Source organism: Sus scrofa, chromosome 3 (genome assembly GCF_000003025.6).
Source record: "Sus scrofa isolate TJ Tabasco breed Duroc chromosome 3, Sscrofa11.1, whole genome shotgun sequence".
Classification (NCBI taxonomy): Eukaryota; Metazoa; Chordata; class Mammalia; order Artiodactyla; family Suidae; genus Sus; species Sus scrofa.
Genome location: NC_010445.4, coordinates 25,870,090 through 25,896,166, shown reverse-complemented (window position 1 = coordinate 25,896,166; position 26,077 = coordinate 25,870,090). Strand labels below are relative to the sequence as shown.

At 53.6% G+C, this 26,077-nt stretch overlaps 1 protein-coding gene across 1 annotated transcript; it reads right to left on the bottom strand.

The window, feature by feature from the left end:
• Nucleotides 54-25,798, bottom strand: GPRC5B (G protein-coupled receptor class C group 5 member B). Its single transcript, XM_021086531.1, has 4 exons — nt 25,612-25,798; nt 13,571-14,584; nt 3,448-3,560; nt 54-1,625 (listed from the first exon to the last, which is right to left on the bottom strand). Exons 2-4 carry the CDS (start codon nt 14,574-14,576, stop codon nt 1,581-1,583), a joined length of 1,164 nt encoding a protein of 387 aa, XP_020942190.1. The 5' UTR covers nt 14,577-14,584; nt 25,612-25,798; the 3' UTR covers nt 54-1,580.

Genomic DNA, 26,077 nt, shown 5'->3' with positions numbered 1-26,077 from the left:
GAGGACGGGGGTGGGGGAGGGGGAGGGGGAGGACGGGACAACAGCAGACTGGGGCCTCGAGAAAAATCAGGTTTATTAAAACATACTCAGCTCAGACATGTTGGCTAGTGACAGGTCAGTTTCCCCGCAAACACTAACCTTTTCCATTTTTGCTAAAGGTTAAAGGCTTCTGGGTTGTTTTATAGAAAAAAGCAATACAGTGATTAGAGTATATGCAAAGGACCCACCCCTCATGTATACATTCCAGGCCGTCAGGTTAAAACTCTTTACTTTGAATCGTTGCTAGCGATTATGCTGGCCAAACAGTGCGGAGACCATGGGGCTTTTAATGGCCAAGATGTTCAAAGCGCCAAAGAAAGGAGATGACTTGGTCAGGACAGATGGAAACCATGGCAGAAACAATGGGCTTGGAAGAGAACCATTTTCATGGAACTCGCAGAAAACCAAGACAAAAATGTCCCCCACACCCTCCCAAAGCAGCCACAGACCCTCAGGGGCACCTCCCGGCCCTGGACCTTTCACCACAACCGCATCGAAGACTCAAGACCTCACCGAGGTCTTGCTGGAGTGCAGGTGCCAGCTCTCCACCCCCTGCCCCCTGGCCACATGACAGCATCAGGGAACATCTCCTATGGCATCTGCCTCCCGGCCAAGCCGGAGCGCTTTGAGCTGCTGGCCCCATTTGAGCTTTGGACATGAATGCGGGGACAGAACTGGGGAAGGGCTGGAGGAACACTGATGAGGTGGGAGGAGGGGGGAGGGATAGGAGGGAGGGGAGAGATGGCTGCCCGGGGAGGGAGGCAGGAGGGAGAGGCCCAGAGAGGGAACAGGGGCGGGTGGCCACTTTCTGCATGTGACAGTCCCTTCCATGCCCAGGGAGCCTCCTCTTCTTTGGCACGTGCCAGGATCTCTCTCCCATCACTGTTTGTAAAGCTCTCCCCATCACTGCTTATAAATATCTCGCCATGATTTGGCTGGTCCTCGCCCTGGAATCACACCCACAATCTCCTTAACTGCTTCTGATCCGCCCCCTGAAATGTGAAAACCCACAGGCAGGCCGGTAGAAAGCCCCCAATCATCCTCCTCTGAACCGAGCATCTCCAAGAGGCCGCCTGGGGTCCAGCACCGGCCTCGCAGGGGCGATGGTGCGGGGAGATCCTTGTTCAACCAACACCAGCCTCGCCCACTGGCCGTGAACTTGGTTCTGTTCTAACCCCACTGGCTGTGAACTAGGTTCTGTTGTAGCCCCAGAGGATGAGACCGTCTTCCCAACCCCATTTTTGAGGGAGCCTAATCCTATCTGCAATTAGCTTTGCTTTAGTTGGCGGGGTCTGAGGTTGGTTTGGTTATGACGTGTGTGGGGGTGGGTGGCTGGGGGGGCAGGGGAGGGCAGTCGGTGTTAGCTTTTCAGTTCAGCAGCGTTCACATTTACACGAAATCCCCTGTCGAGGATTTCCAAATCTCCTGGCTGCGAGGCGGCCTTGTTCAGCTACTGTTACCGATTTCTCCCTCCAGAAAGACACAGCCAGGGACTAAAATCGGTAAGAGAGAGATTCTGAGTCTCTGGAACTTAAAGTCTTTCACCAAAGGTGTCTTCCAGTGTAAGTGGGCGGAGCAGTTGGGATCTGGAAACAGGAAGAACACGCTAAGAACGCTGAGCGTGGCAAAGTCAATGTCAGAAACCCATTCGTTAACGAAGTACCCAAGATAAGTTACCTCGCCAGCTCCTAACGGGGCTCAGTCATTCCCAAGAAAAGTGACACCCACCAGGTGTTACGATGCTCCAGTTCTTGGGAAGGCCACCTCCCCTTTTCTGTAACCACGCCTCCCCAGCAAAAGTTCCCTTACCCAGAAGCCCACGTCACTTCTCAGTCCAGCTGTTTTTGGGGTTTTTGGTCTTTTTAGGGCTGCACCTGTGGCACGTGGAGATTCCCAGGCTAGGGGTCCAATCGGAGCTGTAGCCACCGGCCTACACCACAGCCACAGCATCGCAGGATCTGAGCCGCATCTGCGACCGACACCACAGCCACAGCAATGGGGGATCTTTAACCCACTGATCAAGGCCAGGGATCAAACCTTCGTCCTCATGGATTTGTTGCTGCCGAGTCAAGATGGGAACTCTAGTCCAGGTGTTTTTATGTGACTGGACCAGGAGAACTTAAAAGAGTGACTGGTGGGGCTAGTTTCTAACTATCTGTATTATAACACACAGACCAAATGCTTGCAACCAAGCTTTTCTTGGCACCTAACAATAAACAGGCCAATGGATGGCTGGGGATCTTTACAAATACAATCTCTGAGCTTCCTTGCTTTGAACCCATTCCAAACCAGGGCAAACCAAGGTATCCCACATGCGCCAAAGGCCAGGAAAACCCAAGTTTTCCCTAGAAATCAAAGGCCATCCCTGAATCACAGTTAAAAAACAAAAACAAAACCAAAAAAAACTCAGGTTGAGTTATGGAGCTGGCACATGATATAAAGAATGGAATCCAATTTACAGGTGTAAACTGGCTCATGGGCTGTTTCTGAAAGAAGCATGTAGCTATGCTTGGAAATTAAATGTGGGGATGAGAGGGCGTGTTTCGGCTGCTGGAGAAACAAAAGGATGTCGTTCCACGGAGGCAAAATGTAAAGGGTGACAATTCTGACGAAGGTCTGTTTGGCATCAGATAGTAAACCTGCTTCTGTGTTCACAGGTGAGAAATGATAATCACTTCAATTTTTTTTTTTTTTTTTGGTCCTTTTCTGGGGCCGCACCCGCAGCATATGGAGGTTCCCCGGCTAGGGGTCCAATCGGAGCTGTAGCCGCCAGCCTACATACACCACAGCCACAGCAACATGGGATCTGAGCTGTATCTGTGACCTACGCCACAGCTCACGGATCCTTAACCTACTGAGCGAGGCCAGGGATTGAACCTGCGTCCTCATGGATGCTAGTCGAGTTTGTCAACCGCTGAGCCACGATGGGAACTCCCGTCACTTCAATTTTTAAAAGAAATCTTTCAGGGAGAGGGGTGGGGGGACCCAGCATTCATCTGGAGCCCAGAGAGAGGGGAGCAGGGGACAACGGGGGCTCCACTAGGTGGAAGGTAGCAAAATCTGCCAGAGTTTCATAATGCTGGGCTTTTCTCGCAAGGCACCTCCCAGAGAGCAGGTGGATGGGGCACCGTCTGTATAATGGAAACCAGAGAATCCACGGAGTACAAGGCCCCAGGAAAGGGAGATTCTTTCCAATGAAGCTACAGATGGTCAGCTAAGTACAGGTGGATGCTCCGTGCGTGGAGAAAGGGGACAGAGAGAAGAAAAATGGAAGCACTGCATGCAAGGGGGCATCAACGTGAGCCGCTGTCTCTGCAGGCCCCCCAAAGCAGCCTCCACAGAGCAGAGGATCCCCCAACACTGACCGCGCCTCGGCTTCCTGCCAGAGCATCATCCCCGGATACTTACAGTGCCCCCGTTGAGCACGACGGCCATCTCAGTGGGCTGGTACACGTTGCTTCTGAACGGGGCGCTGGGTCTGTTTCCCACACTGCCGTTGCGAAATCCTGCCGTTCGGAGCGCTAAGGGAGGGAAGGGCAACACAAGACCAGAAAGAAAGAGAAAAAAAAAAAAAAGACACAATTTTGTTTTCGTCCAGGCCTCCACACCATGCTCCAGGCAACTCCCCCTGCCCCACCCCCTTGTCACAAGCCAGATTCAAAACAAAAGTCACAAAGGCACTTTGTTCTCTGGCTTTCTCGGAGCCTGACCCGTCTCCGTGGGGTTGGGGAGTCCGCAGAATCCAGGGTTGAGGTGGCTCTCGGGGAGGGGACCCTGGGTGGAGTCCCTCCCTGCCCCGCCCCGCCCCAGCCCCTGGGGGTCACGGATGACAGGGGAGTCCCCCCATCCCTCAGGAGGGCTCCTCTGACCAAAGACCTTCTCGCTGCTGAGCGCCCTTCATGTCAAGTTCAACATCACACTGTCCAGCACGGTTTCTGGGCAACCCTGAGAACGTGGACCTCAAATATACGAGAGAGGTGGGATACCCTCATGGGAAGGGGACAGAGGGGCGCCAGCACTCGGGTGGGGTTCTAGACGGGGCGGGGGGGGGGGAAGAAAGGAGATCTGAAGCAATGACAAAAGAGGTCCGCACTTTATCACCTCTGAAAGGTGAATAAACAGCATTTCTTATTTGCGGCGTACTTTTATTTATTTATTTATTTATTTATTTATTTTCATCTTTTTGCCTTTTCTAGGGCCGCTTCCATGGCACATGGAGGTTCCCAGGCTAGGGGTCGAATTGGAGCTGTAGCCACCAGCCTACACCACAGCCACAGCAATGCGGGATCCGAGCTGCGTCTGCAACTTACACCACAGCTCATGGCAACGCCAGATCCCTAACCCACTGAGCAAGGCCAGGGATCGAACCTGCAACCTCATGGTTCCTAGTCAGATTCATTAACCACTGTGCCACAATGGGAAGTCCTTTTTTTTTTTTACTTTTAGACATCCACCTTTTTCTTTTTTGGTAGCACCCAAGGCACATGGAAGCTCCCAGGCCAGGGATCAAATCTGAGTGGCAGCTTCGGCAACGCTGGATCCTTAACCCACTGTGCTGGGCTGGGATCAAACTCTTGCCGCTGCAGAGACAACATCGAATCCTTAACCTGCTGTGTCACACGCACCAAAAAAAATCCTTTCCTTTTTTTTAAAAAATTTTTAAAATTTATTTATTTATTGCCTTTTTTTTTTTTTTTAGGGCTGCACCCACAGCATGTGGAGGTTCCCAGGCTAGGGGTCGAATCAGAGCAGTAGCCACCAGCCTACACCACAGTCACAGCAACAGGGGATCTGAGCCTCATCTGTGACCTACACCACGGCTCATGGCAACGCCAGATCCTTAACCCACTGAGCGAGGCCAGGGATCGAACCTGCATCCTCATGGATCCTCATCGGGTTCGTTAACTGCTGTGCCATGATGGGAACTCCAAGAGAATCTGTATTCTTGACCACCAACGCCATACTGGCTCCAGATACTATGTTTTTAACCATTACACTTCATTACTTAGGAGCAACTTGGGTTTGTTTGTTTGTTTGTTTTTGTCATTTTAGGGCTACACCCACAGCATATGGAGGTTCTCAAGCTAGGAGTCGAATCAGAGCTGTAGCTGCCAGCCTCCACCACAGCCACAGCGACTCAGGATCAAGCTGTGTCTTTGACCTACACCACAGCTCATGGCAATGCCAGATCCTTCACCCACTGAGTGAGGCCAGGGATGGAACCTGTGTCCTCATGGATGCTAGTCAGATTCATTTCTGCTGAGCCATGATGGGAACTCCAGAAGCAATTTGATTTTAAGTGACATTAGGGTCAACTCAGCCCAGACAGAACTAAGGGAAGTCGGAGCAGAGAGAAGCAGGGTGAGGAAGGCATGTTCCAAGACCAGACTCGTGACAACCTCTTTGCTTTAGCATCTCCGAACCTTCTGAGCTCCCATGCATGTGCACACAGGAGACGCCCTTTCTGGAAAGTAGAGAAGGTTGTTGGGGGGGGGACCCAGGGGCGTGAGTGTCCATGGACCCTAGCTAGCCTCAATTCCTAGCTGAGATCTCCTTGAAGACAGGGAAAAGCAAACAGCACAGCTGTCCTCCTAGTGCAGGGACCCAGCCAGCTGTGGAGGGGGGCGGATCTGGCTCTCACACATTCTCTTCAAAGAAACAAAGGCTTGACTCTACCGGCCAGCTGTGGGCTGCCTTGGCCAAAGGACCCCTCTCTGCAGTGGTTATTTGTGGTTCTCCTCTGGTAAACACCCCTCCCACATTCTAGGTCTCCAAGTCCTCGCTACAACTGCCTCCTCCCCTGGCCTTGCAGTGGGCCTGTGATTTAGGCCTGGCCAATCAGGTCCCATCGGAGCTAACCCTGGGATTTTTGGTCAAGCATCCTGGAAAATGGTCCCCTTTTCTATGGGGACTCTGTAAGCCTGGAGCTGTAGCCTGCCATGATACTCACAGAGCCAAGAGATGGAGTGAGACCAAATCTTGTCATCCCTTGAGCCTCCTGGATGGTTCCATTCCTGAAGCCTGATCTCCAGTACATTAGTTGCTATTGTTTGTTTTGGTTAAACTGCTTTAGATCAGACTTTTTTATTTTATTTTTATTACTTGCAACTTTAAGAATCTCACTAACACCCTACTCTGACCTGGATCAGCTCTGAAAGGCAAGAGGGGCTCACCCATCAGGAGGTCCCAACAGGAATATTAAGACCACAGGCTAAATGCCAGCCTTCTGCTGTGGAGAATGCAAGAGAGGCTGGATTGGCCCTGCCCCCAAAGCTGACTCTGGGCCTTCCGCTGGGAAGCCAAGGGGCAGAGTTTAAATAGCCCGTGGCCTAATGAGATCAGAGAGATCCCTTAACAGAAGAAAGAACACTTTCTTGCTCCTTTGAAAGGTGAACTTTTAATGTGCCTTGTTAACGCCTTCCAAAATGTGATCTGAAGTGTTATATCCTTCGGTGTATTTTCATCTTCTAGCACATAGCTCATGCCTTGTTGATACTTCCTAAGAGACGGGCTGGGGAAGTCATAACTGGCGTCTCGCTGGGGAAAGGAAATCAAGGAGCAGTGGTTGCTGGGGCTTGGCTGAGCCACAGGCCAGCCTGGGGGATGCCCTTCCCATCTCTTTTTTTTTGTTGTTGTTGTTTGTTTTTTTTTGTCGTTTCGCCTTTTCTAGGGCCGCTTCCCACGGCGTATGGAGGTTTCCAGGCTAGGGGTCTAATCAGAGCTGTAGCCGCTGGCCTATGCCATAGCCACAGCAATCCTGGATCTGAGCCGCGTCTGTAACATACACCACAGCTCACAGCAACACCAGATCCTTAACCCACTGAGCAAGGCCAGGGATCGAACCTACAACCTCATGGTTCCTAGTCGGACTTGTTAACCACTGCACCACGACGGGAACTCCTCCATCTCTTAATATCAGGGATGGACTACAAGGTTAGAGACCCTGAAAGCCTGGCTGGTTAAAATGCAAGAGAGTTCTTGCTGCGGCTCAGCAGTAATGAAGCCGACTAATACCCATGAGGACATGGGTTTGATCCCTGGCTTCACTCAGTGGGTTAAGGATCTGGCGTTGCTGTGAGCTGGGGTTTAGATCGCAGACGCGGCTCAGATCTGGCGTGGCTGCGGGCTGTGGCTGTGGCCGGCAGCTGCAGCTCCGATTCGACTCCTAGCCCCTAGCCTGGGAAACTGCATATGCCATAGATGCATCCCTAAAAGGCAAAAAGCCAAAACCAGCCAACCAACCAACCAACCAACCAACCAAAAAAACACGGAATAAAAACAAGGCTAACTGTAGCTCCCGGGCGAAAGGTCCCTTGTGGGTTCCCTAAAATAGAATCTGGCTGAGGTCAGCCCCAAAGACGACCACAGCTGCTCTCACCATGCCAAGGGAGGATGCCCACATGTTTCCCAGCCAGCAAAGTAGGGTTTCTAGAACAAAGGCAATCCTAGCCAGGAGGACAATTTTGCCTCTCCCCGTGAGCCTTTCATGGGAACTGGCTTTGTCTGGGCCCACGTGAATTTTGGTAGCCACGTACTTGGGATGATGCAAAAAAAAGGGGGGGTTGTTCAAAGAAGTCTGACAGCACCCAAGGTGGGTGAAGAAGGGGGTTCTCATACAGCTATTCAGGGGAGACTAAATTAGTCCATCTTTTTGCAGGGTGGCATCTGGCAGGAGATATCAAGATTGAAAGAAAGGTGCAGACTCTCTGAAGCATGTCTAGGAATCTGTTTTTGCAAAGAGTTAATGATCAAGGGCACAAAGAGGAATGGATAAGACCGTTCACTGCAGCACTTACTTTTTTTTTGCTTTTTAGGGCCATACCCTCGGCATATGGAGGTTCCCAGGCTAGGGGTTTAATCGGAGCTGTAGCCGCTGGCCTCCACCACAGCCACAGCAACGCCAGATCCGAGCCGCGTCTGCGAGCTACACCACAGCCCAAGGCACCGCTGGATCCTTTACCCACTGAGAGAAGCCAGGGATTGAACCTGCATCCTCATAGTTCCTAGTCAGATTCGTTTCCACTGCACCACGACGGGAACTCCCACTGCAGCACTTACTTATTATATGCAAAGGCAGAAGCAAGCAGAGGATTCACCAGCTAAGATCAAGCAAGCAGAGGATTCACCAGCTTTCCTGGGGTGCCTCCTGGAAAGCTCTGCTTCATGCAAAGGGTATTGGAGCTCTGCAGGCACTGACCTGGAAAGGCTCCCCTCCACGATACACCGCTGGTTTAAGCAAGCACCGTGCAGAGTACCACTCAGACCCGAGGTTTCCACCTGGTTACATCTGAGATGCACTCGGAGAACTTCAGCTACCTAAGCCCACACAGACGTCATCCGAAGGAGGGGGCAGGCGCTGGTAATTTGTTTAAAGCTGCCCAAGAGACTATGAGGTGCAGACAGGTTAAGAACTGCTTGCTCTACGGGACTGTTGTGTGTGTGAGAGAGAGAGAGAGAGAGAGAGAGTGTGTGTGTGTGTGTGTGTGTGTGTGTAGAGAGAGAGGGAGAGGCTGTGTGTGTGCTCATCAAGATATGTCCGGCAACACTGGAGCAAACAGTTGGCAGAAGTTGCCTTTGGGCAATGGGATTTTGAGCTATTTTTATTATTTTCTCTCTTTCTTCCTCTCTTTCTTTCTTTCCTTCCTTCCTTCTTTCCTTTCTTTTTCCTCTCTCCCTTCCTTCCTCCTTCCCTTTTTCTTTTTGTGGCCACCCCCGGCATATGGAATGCCTGAGCCAGGGATCAGATCTGAGCTACAGATCTGTGCCGCAGCTGCTGCGATGCCAGATCCTTAACCCACTGTGCCGGGCCAGGGATTGAACCTATGTCCCAGCACTGCAGAGATGCCACTGATCCCATTTTGTCAACAGCAGGAATTCCAATTTTTTTTTTTTTCCCCACTTACTCAACTTCTACATGGTTGTTGCTGATCTTTTGTCATCAGGAAGAAATAGTAAAACTATTTCTGGGAGTTCCCGTCATGGCGCAGTGGTTAACAAATCCGACTAGGAACCATGAGGTTGCGGGTTCGGTCCCTGCCCTTGCTCAGTGGGTTAACGATCCGGCGTTGCCGTGAGCTGTGGTGTAGGTTGCAGACGTGGCTCGGATCCCGCGTTGCTGTGGCTCTGGCGTAGGCCGGTGGCTACAGCTCCAATTCAACCCCTGGCCTGGGAACCTCCATATGCCGCGGGAGCGGCCCAAGAAATAGCAACAACAAAAACAACAACAACAAAAAAAGACAAAAGACAAAAGACAAAAAAACAAACAAACAAACAAAAAAAACTATTTCTGTTTTGGAAAAGGAAGGGAATGAAGAACCACCTCCTTGGCTTTGGAAGGCAGAACATGAGAGAGATGGGTGGGTGGAGTTCCCCTCGTGGCTCAGTTAACAAATCCGACTAGGAACCATGAGGTTGCAGGTTCGATCCCTGGCCTCACTCAGTGGGTTAAGGATCCAGCGTTGCCATGAGCCGTGGTGTAGGTTTCAGATGCAGCTTGGATCTGGTGTTGCTGTGGCTGTGGTGGAGGCTGGCAGTTATAACTCCTAGTGGACCCCTAGCCTGGGAACTTCCATATGACGCAGGTGCAGCCCTAAAAAGCAAAACAAACAAACAAACAAACAAACAAAAAGAGCTGGGTGGGTGTGTGGGGCACACCCTGACACCCCCTGTGCCACCTCTGGCACTGCTGGTACCAGCGCGGTTCCCAAATCCCTTTGATCTCCGGCTCTTACAAGGATATGAGGTCCTGGCTGCGTTTTTCCAAGAAAGGATGCGTTTGTGTAAGGGGATTCAAAAAAACCAACCTTCCCCCTCATTGCACTGCTGTGGGCTCTGCAGTGGGCTTGAACAAACTGCCTGACACTCCTGGACTCAGTTTCCTGCTCTGTAAAATGGGACTGATAATCCCTGTCTTCTCAACACACAGTCATTCTGACACATCCATGAGATGAGGGACATTTAAGCACTTTAAGAAGAGTAACTCTGTGGCAGAGTGGTCAGTCCACCTGGGTTGACACCCCGGCTCTGCCTCAGCCTTTCTGTGCCTCAGTTTCCCATCTACAATAATCCTCATTGGATTATCGCAGGAATTAAGTGAGATTAGCTGCTAAAATGCTCAGAACGGTCCCTGGTCTGTGCTAAGCACCCAGGAAAGGTTAGCCATCCCTGCTTTTTTTTGGGGGGGGGGATGCTTATGGAGTTCCCGGGCCAGGGATCAGATCTGAGCCGTAGTTGCAACCTACACCACAGCTGCAGCAACACCAGTCCCCAACCCACTGTGCCAGGTCAGGGATCAAACCTGAGTACCAGGTAGCTCCAGAGACACTGCTGATCCTGTTGCTCCACAGTGGGGTCTCCATAGCCATCCCTACTTTTGAAGACCCTAATACTTGGGTAGTTCTAACATCCCTCTTTCACTGCAGACAGACTAGACCCTCAGGTTCAACAGCACTGGTTCTCAGCCTTCTGGGGATGGCAAAGGGCTTTGAGAATCTGACACAGCAACAGACTAAGTTTACTCCCCAATGAATATATACAAATTTACATCCATTTCAGGAGTTCCTGTCATCTGTGGGATCCGATGGGGGGGGTCCATGGATCTCAAATGAAGAGGTTCCTATTCCAGGAGAAGCCAAGGAAGAGGTGGCTCCACCAGGACCCCAGGAACTGGCCAGGGGCCTGGCCTCTGGCATCACGTGCTCAGCGAAGACCCCGGTGCCAACCCCCACCTCTTCCTGGCAACCCTGGGAGCCAGCCCTACCGGAGCTGCCGCTCAGCGCTGCCAAATCGCTGGACAAACACAGCCTTGCTGGCCTGGGGTTTTCCCGTAAGAAGGCACCGCTGTGATAAAGGCCACACCAGGACTTCCGACTCTCCCTGCCAGGGGGTGGGGGTGAGGCTGTCTCAGTCCATCCTGTGGGTCTGGTCGGGAGCAGGGGTGCGCAGGCAGCTGGGCACATCCTGGTGGGGAGGAGGGCAGGGAGGTGCCCTTAAGGACCTAGTGGCTCGATGTGCTTCTCCCTGCCCGGAGCAGGTGGGCGGGCTGTGCTCCGGGCCTTGTCCCTCAAGCCAACGAGGCTGACTTCCTGGTACCATCAACCAGGCAGCGAGGCCCAGGTGTCTGGGGGAGCGTCACAGAAAAGGGGACCATGACGGTCTGGCAAGGGGCCACCTCCAAGCTGTGTGTTTTCGGGCCAAACTGCACCCCCTACAGCCTCCACTTATTTACCTATAAGATGGGAGTAATAACAGGCCCTACGGCCGTTCCTGTCGTGGCGCAGTGGTTAACGAACCTGACGAGTATCCATGAAGATGTGGGTTCTATCCCTGGCCTGGCTCAGTGGGTTAAGGATCCAACGTTGCTATGACTGTGGTGTAGGCCAGCGGCTACAGCTCCACTTGGACCCCTAGCCTGGGAACCTCCATAGGCTGCGGGTGCGGCCCTAAAGACAAAAAAGAAACAAACAAAAAAACCAAAAACCAAAACAAAACAAAACAAAAAAACAGGCCCTGTCTTATCAGGCAGAGGTGTGGACTAATAAGATAACACAAGTTAAGGCACAGACTAGTGCCCGGCATGATGACTATGCTGGGTAATTATTACCTGCTGCTGCTGCTATTGTTACTGGAACTCCTGATAAATCTTTAGGTAACTGAGACAAAGCATTTTTTTTCCTTTGTACGGCTGCACCTGCGACATATGGGAGTTCCCAGGCTAGGGGTCGAATGGGAGCTGTAGCTGCCAACCTACGCCACAGCCACAGCAACAGGGGATCTGAACCACATCTGCGATCTACACCCCAGTTCACGGAAATGCCGGATTCATAACCCACTGAGTGAGGCCAAGGATGGAACCCATGTCCTCACAGCCACCACGTCAGGTTCTTAACCCACGGAGCCACAACGGGAACTCCTCAGGCTCTGCTTTCAGAGGAGCCCAACCAAGATGAACATCCAGGAGATCCCGTTGTGGCTCCGTGGTAACAAATCTCACTAGTATCCCTGAGGACACAGGTTCGAACCCTGGCCCCACTCCATGGATTAAGGATCTGGCGTTCTCGTGAGCTGTGGTGTAGGTGGAAGATGTGGCTCAGATCCTGAGTTGCTGTGGCTGTGGCATAGGCTGGCAGCTGCAGCTCCAATTCAACCCCTAGCCTGGGAGCCTCCATATGCCATGTGTGCGGCCCTATAAAGACCAAAAAAAGAAAAAGATGAAGATCCAACAGGCTGGGCACACCGGAGCCCCTCAGAGCATAACTTCTCACTCGATACGGTACACGAAGCATTACATCTAAGAAGGCTCTGAACCCGGATGTCTGATTCTAGGGCCCAAATTTATACATCCCTGGTGACAAAGGTAGGGGAGGGGACACAAGTATTGCCCCTCACCATCCCCTGCCTCCATCTAGTACCTGGCCTATAAACTCAAACTCTTCCAGGGAGCCAGGGACTTAATGTCGATATGGTACAACTGCTGGGGTAGGGAGCCACGGGGAGTGGCGGGGAAGGTGGCACAAGAAAGTAAATTCCCACCTAAAGGGTCACCACGACTCAGTGAGAGGTAAGTGACAGCACCTTCCAGCCAGCTCTAGACAACTGCTGCCAAGGTAGGGACAGCAGCCCAGCACTGCCCACATGTGGCTTTTCATAAAAGGCCAGGGGAGTTCCCACTATGGCTCAGCAGGTTAAGAACCCAGCAGTGTCCATGAGGATTCAGGTTCGATCCCTGGCCTCACGCAGTGGGTTAAGGGTTCCGGCCTTGCCACAAGCTGTGGCCTAGGTCACATATGCAGCTTGGGTTCCATGTTGCCCTGGCTGTGGCACAGACCCAAAGCTGCAGCTCCCATTTGATCCCTAGCCCGGGAACTTCCATAGTCCATGGGTATGGCCCTAAAAAGAAGGGGAAAAAAGAAGCCAGAGGAATTCCCTGGTAGCCTAGCAGTTAAGGACTCATCGTTGTCACTGCCGTGGCTTCCGTTCTATCCCTGACCAGGAAACTTCCCACATGCTGTGGGTGTGATCAAAAAAAAAGAGAGAGAGAGAAAAGAAAAGCCAGGAGCCTGGATATTCATATTAACATAGTTGACAGTTGATAGGAAAAAACTGTAAATAAGAATTCATCTCGGAGTTCCCATTGTGGCACAGCAGAAATGAATCCGACTAGGAACCATGAGGACATGGTTCGATCCCCGGCCTCGCTCAGTGGGTTGGGGAATCTGATGTTGCCATGAGCTGTGATGTAGGTTGCAGATGCGGCTCGGATCCGGCGTTACTGTGGCTGTGGTGTAGGCTGGCAGTGGTAGCTCTGATTGGACCTCTAGCCTGGGAACCTCCATGTGCTGTGGGTGTGGCCCTAAAAGGCAAAAAATAAAAATAAAAAAAGAATGCGTGTCGAGGCCAGTTTCAGCACAGGGGGCAATTGTCGTGGGCTCTGATCTGTCAGGACGGTCCCCAGGCCCCCGAGCCCCACGGGAGGGAGGAGAGAGCCTTTGGGGAGGAGCGGCCTCGGCCGGCGGGGCGGCGCCCACTTTACCTGCATTGTGTTCGTCCATCGAGAAGGCCTTGTTCTCCATGTAGGTCCGAGGCAGCTGCACGTCCTCCTCGAACGCGGTCTCCCGCATCCTCGGCTGCGACGTGTCGAAGTAGTTGGGCGTGTTTTCCTGCGGGGCCGGCAGGATGGTGCAGTGGATCTCCGGGATGGCGTGGAAGATGACAAAGACCCAGCCACTGGCCACCAGCGTGATGGCCAAGGTGGGGTCGCCCCAGGCGTCTCCCTGCCGCAGCTCGGCGTTGCCGAAAAGGTACATGGTCATCCAGGCCACCCAGATGAGCAGGGAGAGGAAGGCGGTGACCAGGAGGCAGGCCCCGTTCTGCTTCCACTTCTTGAACTTGCCACAGAGCGTGAAGAGGGCCAGCCCCAGGGTGGCCACGAGCAGGACCATGTCGTAGATGAGGGCCATGGCGAAGTCCATGGGCTCGTAGGCACAGGCGGGCTTCGCGTCGCGCAGCACCGTCAGGACCAGCCACTCGATGGCAATGATGACCTGCACCAGCATCAGGCACAGGGCCATGCCCACCAGCTGCCAGCTGGAAGGGCTCTTGCCGTGGCGCACCAGCCTCCGCACGCGCCACGCCTGGCTCAGCAGGCAGGAGAAGCAGAGCGCGAAGAGGACGCCCCAGAGGAACCGGCGGACGGAGCAGATGGTCTCGTCCTCCCGGATGATGAAGGCGAATGTCAGCCCAAAGAGGCCCAGGGTCCCCAGGAGGAAGAGGAAGTGGAGGCCCACAGGGTCCTTCTTCTCCTTGTCCTTGATGAAGGGAAGGCGCACCAGGAGGATGAGCATCAGGAGCAGCGTGATCAGGGCGCCCGCCCCGGCCACGGCCTCCACCACGATGCCCCAGATGGTGTCCAGGTCGCACAGGGACACGTACTGAGGGAGGAGGTCCAGCCCGCAGCCCCGGGAAGTGCTGGCGTTCTCAGAGGCCCCGGAGGCGATCACGAAGAGCAGGAGGAAGGCGAGCACCTGGTGGGGTCTCATCTTTCTCTCTGACACCACGAACAGTCCAGAAAAGTTGGGCGGGGGAGGGGAAAAGACCAATTCGTCATAAGACTTCCCACCTCACTTCAAACCCACCAGCCCATGTGGCGCCTTGGGACATGTCAGGAAAAAAAGTGCCCCTTCCTCCAGGCAGCACAGCCCGGCATAGGGTTGGGAGGGGGAGGAAAGCTCCCGCCTTCGCCCTCGGCCTGGCACAGTGACCAACCCGCCAGGAACGATCACCGCTAGTGGCTGGCAGAGAGGAGGGGAGGGAGACTCGCTTTCTCCGAACACGCTTTCATCGTCTTTGAATTTGAGGCCGTGTCCAACCTCTTCAAAAATACAAGAATACAATGGAATTTTAAAGAGATGGTCGGGGGGCTGAGCACTGCGCAGGGAGAAGAGCCCGCAAACCCGCTTCAGCGTCTCAGTGGTAACAGCTGGCATTTACCGGTGACTCACCGTTGGCCAGGCATCGACGGATCCAGTCCTCACACTGGTGCCAAAACAGTCTTGAGGAGGCTGGGACACTTGGCCAAGGTCACACCACTCAGCTCTTAGAAGCGTTCCCTCGCTCCTCACACCCCCCACCCCCACAAAGATCTCCGTGCAGCCCCCAGCAAGGAGGTCTACACAGCAGCCCGGGCCAGCCCCTCCTTACACCCCCCCCCCGCCACCCCCCACCCGCAAGGAAAACTGCTCCTTCCCCCATCACCGGTCTCAGACCCATGCCATCCACTCAGACCTTGGCCAAGGTCACAGCCCCATCCCCCTCGACCAGCGCTGCTCTCCTGTTTCTTCTTGGCTCTAATCCTGTCATCTTTTTGCCTGTTGCCTTTGCTTCTCCCGTCGCTTCCTCCTCTCCTCCCTTCCTGTCTTTCTACATCCCTAGCTGCAGGGGGGCTGGGACCCTGTCCTGCTCATCAGCGTGGACCAGGGTTTCTCAACCTTGAAATTATGGACGCTTGGGATCTGATACGTCCTGTCCTGTCCTGGGCATTGCAAGGCGTTTAGCAGCATCCTTGGCCTCTACCCACTAGGGGACTGATGCACACACCCTCCCCCAATTGTGACACCCCACCACCACCACCAAATTTTTAGACCCTATCAATGTCCCTTGACGGAAAAATCACGAGGAAGCACAGAGGAGATGCTTCCCAAACGCCGAGTGAACAAGACTCCTCACCCTGGGTGCTTTCCTCTAGCCACTGCCACCAGCTCCTTGTTTTTGGAGGGAGCCTGGCCTTGGGAAAGCCACAGGGGCTGCGAGGTGCTTCCAGGGCTCTCAAGCCAGCCTTAGCTCCACCCACAGGGAGGTTGTAACCAGCCACCTTCTGGGCAGCTCAGCACACCCCTGGGGCTTTCTTAAGTAAATGCAGTATTGACCACCTCTCTCTCTGCTCCTTTAGGAGATACAGTGAGCAGCCCGGATCCTGCCTTGCTCGGGATAAATTATTGATGCTGCTGAAGGAGAAGGAGCCTGGCGCTATACAGCCCGGCTCCCTGGCCTATAGATGAGAAAAGGCTGGCTGGGAACATGGGGCGTCCTGCAACAGATGCTCCTTAAACAAGCATCCCAGCCCTTGGCAATCGGGCCCATAGTCCAGCCACTATTTGTGGCCCTGCCACATCAGCCACCGGAGTGTCTCCTCAGCTATTTATGCTTATTTTGTCTACACACCCCTACTTAACAGACTACTCACTGAGTCCCTGAAATTGAATCACTTAAAAGAAAACTCAAGACATTGAAATACTTGTCAATGGCACTCAGGTCACATACCCATTGGCCTATCCTACCTCTTCTGGAAAAACACTGTCCTGGTCAGAGCTGCTTGTCACAAGAGCACACTGGGAATCAAAATTTAAGAACCAGGTATGTTGAGAGTTCCCGTCGTGGCTCAGCAGTAACAAATCTGAGCAGGCTCCATGAGAACATGGGTTCCATCCCTGGCCTCGCTCAGTGGGTCAAGGATCTGGTGTTGCCATGAGCTGTGGTGTAGGTCCCAGGCTCGGCTTGGATCCCATGTTGCTGTGGCTGTGGTGTAGGCCGACAGCTGCAGTTCCAATTGGACCCCTAGCCTGGGAACCTCCATATGCCGTGGGTGCGGCCCTAAAAAGACAAAAAAAACAAAAAACAAAAAAACAAAGAAGAAAAAAAAAAAAGAACCAGCTCTGCTGGAACAAAATTCCAACAGCCCTGACACAGCACTGGATTTCCCCCAGACTTCTCATCAACTGCGAGCGTGATTAAGAGGCTTATCAACAAGTGACAATAGGACACACCCCAAGCAGCCTCTCCAGGTCACAGCCAGTCTCCCCCCAGGGTGGCTGGGAGGGCGACACATAGGAAAGTGCTTTTGGAGTTATCCGCTAACCCTCTCCCCACACACCCCCTAGGCCAGTGGTTCTCAAGTAGTAGTGATTCTGACCCCAGGGGACACCTGACCATGGCCAGGGTCATTTTTGGTCACAGCTGGGGAGACGGGGTACAACTGGCATGGGAGCGGGTTGAGTCCGGGGAAGGTGCTAAGCATCTAACCATGTAAAAGATGGCCCTCAACACAAAGAATTATCCAGCCTCACGTGCCTGCCGTGCTGAGGCCAAGAAAGCCTGGTTTACACGCTTGAGAGCAGTGTTGATGAGGAAGAAGCCAGGAAACCAGCCAGGCCTCTCAGCCTCAGGCCTGCATTCCACGCTCTTTCCTTGCAAGGACCTGGCCTTCTGGTAGGCACATGAACAGATGCTCAACATCACTGATGGTTAGAGAAATGCAAATCAAAACTACAAGGAGGTACCACCTCACACTGGTCAGAGTGGCCATCATTAATAAGCCTACAAATAACAAATGCTGGAAAGGGTGTGGAGAAAAGGGAACCCTCCTGCACTCTTGGTGGGAATGTAAGTTGCTACAACCACTATGAAGAACAGCATGGAGGTTCCTCAGAAAACTATACATAGAATCACCATATGATCCAGCAATCCCACTCCGGGCATATATCTGGACAAAACTGTAATTCAAAAGGACACATGCACCCCTATGTTCACTGCAGCACTATTCCCAATAGCCAAGACATGGAAACAACCTACATGTCCATTGACAGATGCATGGATTAAGAAGATACAGTACATATACACAATGGAATACTACTCAGCCATAAAAAGAACGAAATAAAGCCATTTGCAGCAACATGAATGAAACTAGAGATTCGCATACTAAGTGAAGTCAGTCAGAAAGAGAAAGACAAAAACCATATGATATCGCTTGTATGTGGAATCTAAACTATGGCACAGAAGAACCTATCTACAAAACAGAAACAGACTCACAGACATAGAGAACAGACTTGTGGTTGCCAAGGGGGAGAGGGGAGGGAGTAGGATGGACTGAGCATCTGGGGTTAGTAGATGCAACTAACCCCAAAACTATTCCATGTAGAATGGATAAGCAAGGAGGTCCTACACAGGGAACTATGCCCAGTCTCTTGGGATAGACCATGATGGAAAGTAATAAAAGAAAGGGAATGTGTATATATTGTATAACTGGGTCACTTTGCTATACAGCAGAATTGGCACAACACTGTAAATCAACTACACTTTAATTAAAAAAAAAAAAAAGAAAAGGGATTTCCTGTCGTGGCGCAGTGGAAAGGAATCTGACTAGGGACCCTGAGATTGCCAATTCCATCCTGGGCCTCGCTCAGTGGGTAAGGGATCTGGTGTTGCTGTGAGCTGTGGTGTAGGTCCCAGATGCAGCTTGGACCCTGAGTTGCTGTGGCTGGGCGTAGGCCGGTAGCTGTAGCTCTGATTGGACCCCCTAAACCGGGAACCTCCATATGCCGCAGGTGCGGCCCCAAAAAGCAAAACAAACAAACAAAACCCTGCCCTTCTTTAGCTTCCTTCACTCACTCTCTGGGGGGGGATCTCCTCTCTCCAGGTCCCCTACACCAACTGGGGGGACTTGGTTCCACCAGCTCCTCCCCACCCCATCCCAATTGGCCTTCCAACTACAACAGGAAGCCAAGGTGGAAGATAAACAGCAAGATGGCCACCAAGCTTCTGAAATTGTGCAGTTCTTCTGATCGTGGCCTAGGTCTCCAGCAGATGTGGGACATAGATAGATACACGCTTGCTTTCTGCTTTCATTCCTCAGGGTAGACTCCTCTCCTGGGACAGCCACTACTCCTGTTGCCCGGCTTCATTTCTCCAATTTCTGCACAGATCTCCTGATTTTCCTCGGGAGAGCCCCCTCAAGCCCTAGCTGCTAGCACCTGACCACAGGCCTGGCCAATCAGAGCGTTTATCCCACCCTCCTGGCACACTGATTGGTTCACAGACAGGCGTGTGGCCCCAACTAGACCGCGGGAGAATCAGTCTCACGATATTTCCCAGAATTAACTGGAAAGAGGTCTTATCAACTGGGGTGGATAAGCTAATAGACACCTGGAGCTGGAAAGGACCTATTTACCATCACAGGGAAAGAGCCCGTCAGAGAGTAAAGCTGACCCAGAGGAAATGGCCAAAGGAGGGTCCAGAATTGAATACAATGAAAGGCTGGATTCGATTATGCCTGAAGCCAGATTCCCAGGTTCCTGCCGTTCCATCGGCCAATGAACTTCCCTTTTTTGGATTAAGCCAGTTTGATCTGGGTTTATGTTACTTGCCAACAACGAGGTTCTTCTATACCTCCAGCAGGATGTGGCCCTCTTCTTCCAGGAAGTCCTCCCTACTCACATCTAGGCAGCCAGGGGTTCTGCGAGGGCCCAGTTGTCCCAAGCGGGTCATTATCATTGCTGAGGATGCGCATGAAGGTGACAGCCATTGTTCTACAGAACAAGGTCCAAGATGATCCGGAGGAGGGCTACACACCACCGCCCAGAATGAAGTGGCATTTCTAAGGGGTTCAGAATTGCCCCTCAGAGTTTTCTATCTCTGTCATAGTGCCCATGACAATGACAGTTACAGCACTTACTATGCTCCAGGCCCTCGTCTAGGCGTGTCACATATATCAGCGCCTTAGAATCTGGGCAATGACACCATGAAGCAAGCGTGTTTACGATCTCCGGTTTACAGGAAATAAAACAGAGAGGATAGTTGGCCTGTCCAAGGTCACACAGCTAGAAAGCAGTGGAGCCAGAGGACAAACAATTGTGCTATTGTTACTGGACTCTTACTACAGACCAGGGCTCTGGAAATGTCACGTTGTAAGCCCTTTGCTGGCTCATCTATCTAAATTATAAATTAGGTCCTTTCTGCCCTTTTATGCTCTCTACTTTCTTTCTTTTTTTTCTTTTCGGTCTTTTTATGGCCACACATGTCTGTGGAAGTTCCCGGGCAAGGGGTCGAATCAGAGCTGGAGCTGCAGGCCTTTGCCACAGCCACAGCAATGCCGGATCCTTAACCCACTGAATGAGGCCAGAGATCCAACCCACATCCTATGTCGGGTTCTTAACCCACTGAATCACAACAGAAACTCCCCCCACTTTTTTTTACCCTCAACACATGCTAGTTCCCGGGCCAGGGATTAAATCCGAGCTGCAATTGTGGCAACGCAGGATCATTTAACCCACAGTGCCTGGGAGGGGATTGAACCTGAGCCTCCACAGTGACCCGAGCCACTGCGGTTGGATTCTTAACCCACCGCACCACAGCGGAAGTATAGAGCCCTATGCTCTATACTCTTGATCTTTATCTTCATGGCATGTGCCGCAGTTTTCAATGATTTTATTTTATTACTCTTTTGGTCTGCCTCCACCCACCCCGCCCTTGTCTTATTCTGCACCAACTCCTCAGTGCCTGGCAAACGGGCAGGGCTCACAGCCCAGGTGCTGAATGAATGAGCAGATAAACATGGTCTCAATTGTCACATCACCCAGCCGGGAGATGCTCTCACTCTCATTTGATGGAGGAAGGGAATGAGAGCTTGAGAGGGTTTCAGTCGAAGTTCAATCCCCGGTCTGGCAGCAGCAGCAGCAACAGCATTGCCCGAGAACTTACAAAATGCAGACTCTCCCAAGTGAGCCTAGCTACCTGGGTTTCCACAGCCTTACGGCGAGCTCCAGGTATGCACAGATGCTGGGGTGCACTGAGATCGGAGAAGCAGGGATACACGCAGCGCAGGAGCCAGGACCCTGCCCCAGCACCTTCCACCTCACCACCCCTGCCCCTGCCCCAGCACCTTCCACCTCACCACCCCTGCCCCTGCCCCAGCACCTTCCACCTCACCACCCCTGCCCCTGCCCCAGCACCTTCCACCTCACCACCCCTGCCCCAGCCCCAGCAGGTGGTGCCCACTTGTGCTCCCCTGCACCCACCATCAGGTAAGCCCCATCCTGCCACCTCAGCCACCTGGGAACTCCCCCTGCTGAGCTTGGAGCAGCTCTCCAGGAACCTTAAACTGCACGACACCAGATTAGAGGTTTGGAGTCAGCCCCACAGCAAGGCTGATTGGGACGGGATGAATATATGGCAACAAACCTGTGGGATGTAGGCGTGCAACTCCTCAAAAGGAGTAATGAATAATGTGATGAACGCGCAAGACTCGGCTCACATACTAATTACTCTGCTGCCAGCCAGGCTCCCAGAAATGTGACTCATTCAGATGCTCTTAAATACACTGCATCGCACACACACGCGCACACACACTCTCCCCGCAGAGGGGCCAGAAGCCACGGGCAGGTGGTGGAACAGCACGCTTCATTTCTCACAAGCCGGGACCTGCAGAGGCTGGGAGGAATGCAGGCAAGATTCCTTGGGTAAGAAGGGCAGCCCTGGATGCCTGAAGGCCACAGGCAGGGCTGGTTCTTCCAGCCCTGGATCCCCACCAAGCTTGGCATAAATTTCCGGTTTATGCCCCTGGCACTTGCTAGAACCCTGTGATCCTGGGACAGCTGACTTAACCTTACTTGCCTCAGTTTCCTCATCTGCAAAATGGGGACAATAATACCTATCTTGTAGGGTTCCCGTGAGGATTGAGATAATTAATAACTAGGGTTTAGAACAACAGTTAACATGGGATAAGTACTTATATAGTAAATAACATGCCTGTTAAATAAATGAAAGATTGGCGGGAGTTCCCATTGTGGCACAGTGGAAACGAATTTGACTAGAAACCATGAGGTTTCGGGTTCGAGCCCTGGCCTTGCTCAGTGGGTTAAGGATCCAGCGTTGCCATGAGCTGTGGTGTGGGTTACAGACGCGGCTCAGATCTGGTGTTGCTGTGGCTGTGGTGTAGGCCGGCAGCTCCAGCTCTGATTGGACCCCTAGCCTGGGAATTTCCATATGCCACGGGTGCGGCCCTAAAAAGCAAAAAAAAAAAAAAAAAAAAAAAAAAAAAAAAAAAAAAAAAAAAAAAAAAAAGATTGGCAAATGCTTTGAGGTTGTGAACTTTTCTGACTCAGCTTTTCCAGGAGGGGCAGTTGCTACGGAGATGGGGCTGGACCAGGGCTCACCCAGGTATGTTTGTCTACCACCGGTTTCCAGCCTTCCTCGTCACTTATCAAGCAAAGAGGTCCCTGAGGTGATGATGTGAAGGGGAGAAGCCTCTGGGGGTGGTCTACCTTGGAGACTCCCCAAATCTCCTGGTCCCTAAGCACGTGCTCCAAATAGGAGCCTCACTGTGAGGGTGGTTTTTCCAGGGGGGAACCGGGGTGAGAGGACCCCAAGCCAGCCTGGGTGCCCCGAAACCAGTGTACCCATTGAGAAGTCAGAGCCAGGATACCCAGAAACCAGACACAAACCATTTTTTGGGGAATCTTCCCACCCACCCACACGAACCGAGATACGAGATGTACAAAACCTCCCTGGACCATGCCATTCTGACCTGCCTCGCCTTGTGCTACCAGAAGCATCTTAAACCCACCTTCTCGAAAGAAGGTGGGAGGCGCTCAAGAATGGAAGGGAAAGCAAAACTAAGCAACTCTGGAGGCGCTTTCATAGCCCTGGGCATGTTTAGCAGTTCGGTACCTGATGGCACAGAACTGACACTGCCGTAAGGCTCCCCAAGAGAGGAAGAGCTCTGTTCAAGGAAAGTCAGAGGGACCCGTGTGATGTTGGGCAGAACTTCTCAGACCTTCAGTCTCTTCTTCTGTAAAAACAAGGCTGACGTGAACTGTACTTAGAAAGTACTCAGCACGGAGCCTGGCACGCAGGGAGCACCGGGTCCCTGCTTATCACAAAGACAATCACGAGTCTCATTGTCCTACTGGGAACATGAAGAGGTGATGTAACTTGGCCAGGGGTTTCCTGGCATCGTGGGCCAAACTGGGACTAGAACCCACTTGTCCCAACTCCTGACCTCAAGGCCACTGCACCCCTGCCTGGACTCCCCCGTGTTTGGCAGAGGGCCAGGATGAGGCCGCCGGGCCAGTCACCCCACGCACCTCAGCGTTACACTCGGTTCCTGCCCACTCCCGTTATAGCCACCGGCCTATTTCCTGCTCCGGAGGGATGAAACTGTTACAGTGTTTCCTGACTTTAAACTCTTTCCCAGACCTGCCATCTCACCCTTTCCTATCTTTCCCAAGTTACACCATCTCATAATCTTCAGTTCCCACCGCCGCCCAGACCACCAGCCTATCTGGGGGCTCTCAAATTTAAGAACCCTTAGCAGGTTTGTAAACAGGGTGGCCAGAACACAGGCACCACGATCCATGAATAAATATGCAAAGCAGCTCCAATCCTGTAAATAAAAGCAATCATTTAAATGCAAATTGCATCCTCGGCTGCCCCTTTCAGGGTGGATGGCTCCTCTGGGGCTGTAATTCTCAGAAGAAAATGTGACTAACTCAGAACCCCCAGGAAGCTCTGCGTGAAAGTGCTTCTGGGGCTGCAGGCTCCGGGTGGGGGCCCGCTCAGGGCAGACAAACTGCCTAAAAGTGGGGAGTGGATTTTAAAACCGGACCCACCCCTGGCGTAGGCTCACAGGGCTGGCCAGGCTCAAAGCGGTCCCCACTGGTTGGACGGAGGAGGCTCCCAGCGTCTCGCCATCCCCCGAGGCAGGATGAAAGGGGAGCTGCTTTTCGTCTCCTCGTTGAGGTCAGGAGAGCTTTGAGAAATCAGAGCTCATGGCTTCCCGCTCCAAACCCTGCGAGGGTTCCCTGGCCCAAGGAGAGTAAAACCTAAACTCCCTTCCGTGGTCACGAATGAAGATCAACGTCTGGCCGGTCGCTACCATCCCCTCGCCGCCCCCGACTCTCCACATCTGCCTACGAGCTCCAGCCACAATGGCCTTTGTTCACTTCCTCTAAGCTCTTTCCCACTTCCAAGCTTTTGCACTCGCAGTGCCTTCTGCCTGGTTCGGTCTCCCCCGACCCCACGATCGCTGGTCGTAGGGCCCTCATCTCTCCGGGCTCCATCAAAATGTCACTCTCCTGAACCGTCTGCCCTTATGTCCAGGTACCATTGTCCCTCTATAGTACATCACGCTGTTTCATTTTCCCGGCAGCCCTTATCCCCATCGGAAGTTCGACCCACTTACAATTTAGTTACTTATTTAGGGTTCACCCACCTCCCTAGGGCCCTAGGAGCAGGGGTTTATCCATTTCGTACACTGTAGCGCCCCAGACCCACTTTGGGCACATCCGGCTGGCGCATTTATTGAAATAACACATGAATCCATAAAGATTTGGAGCTTCTCTTTCTAACAAGACTGCTTGTCTGGCTGCTGCCCGCGTCCCAAATGGCGACTCCCTCCCCTTCCATCTTTTCACTTCCCAACTCAGCTGACCCCTGTCCAGACAGCAGGGAACAAATAGGAAACTCCACAGTCTCCATGCAAAATTCGCCGGGGGGAGGACTCCCCAGCCACAGATGCCGATTTGCATTCTATTTACATGCCGTTTGCTGGCAGTTTCACTCCAGCTCTGAATTCCCCCGAAAGCCCCCACCCCTGGGGAAACTTCCGAATCAAGATTCCTCCGCTGAAGTTCCAAGGCTTTTGTGCCAGGTCCCTCCCCTACTTCTCTAGTCTTTGCAAGGATCCCCAGTTCCTCCAGGGCTCTCTTTGCTCAGGTGCCCCCCCCCAACCTGGTGCAGTTGAGCAGCCAATGTGGCGCGTGGCCCGGGGCCCCAGGCGGGGACGCCGCTGCCCGCCACGCTCCAGGGGCCTTTGTCCGCGCTCCAAGGAGCCGCCCCTTAGCGAACTGGGGACAAGTTGCGGAGTGGGGGGTGGGAGGTGGTATTGGCGAGGCCTGGGAGTGACAGAGCTAGGGAAAGAACCTTCCGGCTGTGCTAGAGTCCTCCTCCGGAGCAAGGTCGGCACCCCCCTCCCTGGCTAGTTAACCAGCTCCCTCCCACCCCACCCCCAGCCCGCCAAGGCGGGTGCAAGCAGTAAGGAACCTGGGATGCAGAGGACTGGAACCCCGTGTCCGCCAAGGGGTGGGGATGCAGCACTGGGCTGGCTCACCTCTAGCCAGGCTGGAACAGAAAAGCTAGCCGACCCCTCTCCCCCGCCATTGTATGCAGCTGCCCCTCAATTGTCCCCCGGTCCCAGGTCTCAGCTCTGCCTCTTTTGGCCTGCAGTGTCCCCCTCTTGGTCCCGTAGTGCGCAGCCACGGCCGGCTGGGAGCTTGGCCCCTAGCCCCTGCGGCAGGTGCGGCAGCTCAACCCCAAAGCTCGGCCCCTGTGCCCCCAGCTCCGTCTGCCCTGCGTGTGGTCAGGGCCCACCGGCTTGCCACGCAGCCCCCAAACCTGCCCGCGGCTGCCCTCACAAATCACCCGGGCACGGCTGGGCTCCTTTACATTCCCAGTTGACCTTTGCCTCTGGTGGCCCCAGGACCCTCCTCAGGGACTTGGATCTCCTCCCGGTCCGGGTACACCCCTCCCCCCGAAAGGTCCCAACCCCCCACCCCACCCTCTGCGGCTCCTCTCTCTCTTGGCACTGTAGTCCCCCCCTCCAATCCCCCATCTCACCCAGCAGATTAACCCCTTGGGGGGCCTTAGCACAGAAGCAGACCTCACCTCAACCCTCCCAAGTCCGGGCGGGAAAAGTTTCTGGGGTCCCCGCAGCGCCTCCACCCCACCCGCGCCGCTCGCACTCACCGACCCCCGCGGCCCCGAAGCGCCGACGCTCCCGCTGGCCCTCGGCTCTAGTCACATCTCTGCAGCGCCGCCGTGGCCCCAGCCCCGCGCGCGCCCGCCCGCCAGCCTGTCCGGCCTCACTGCATCGCACTCAGGAGCCGCTGCCGCGCGAGGCGCCCCCTGGCCCGGCCAGCGCAGCTGCAGCCGCCACGACCCCGCCCCTCCAGCCGGCCCGCCCCCTGGAGCTCCGCCCCCCGGAGCCTCCGAGCCCCGCCCCCGGCGGGGCCGCCGCAGGGCTGCTTGTTCCCAGTTGAATTCCGCTCAAGCTCCTCGCTCTTGGCCGGCGGCGCTGTGAGACGAGCCCCCTGCAGCGTCCCCGATTCGAGAATACTCCCTGCATATCCACAGTGCGCCCATAAGCAGTCTGGACATGCCGGACACATCCGCAGGTTGATGTACTTGCGGAAACACACACACGGAGCCCCCC

Coding starts and splice junctions, on each gene's coding strand:
- GPRC5B (XM_021086531.1), bottom strand. CDS start 14,576: ATGAGACCCCACCAGGTGCTCGCCTTCCTCCTGCTCTTCGTGATCGCC. Junction 3,561..13,570: donor GATGGACGAACACAATGCAG/GTAAAGTGGGCG, acceptor TCCCTCCCTTAG/CGCTCCGAACGGCAGGATTT. Junction 1,626..3,447: donor TCGTGCTCAACGGGGGCACT/GTAAGTATCCGG, acceptor TCCTGTTTCCAG/ATCCCAACTGCTCCGCCCAC.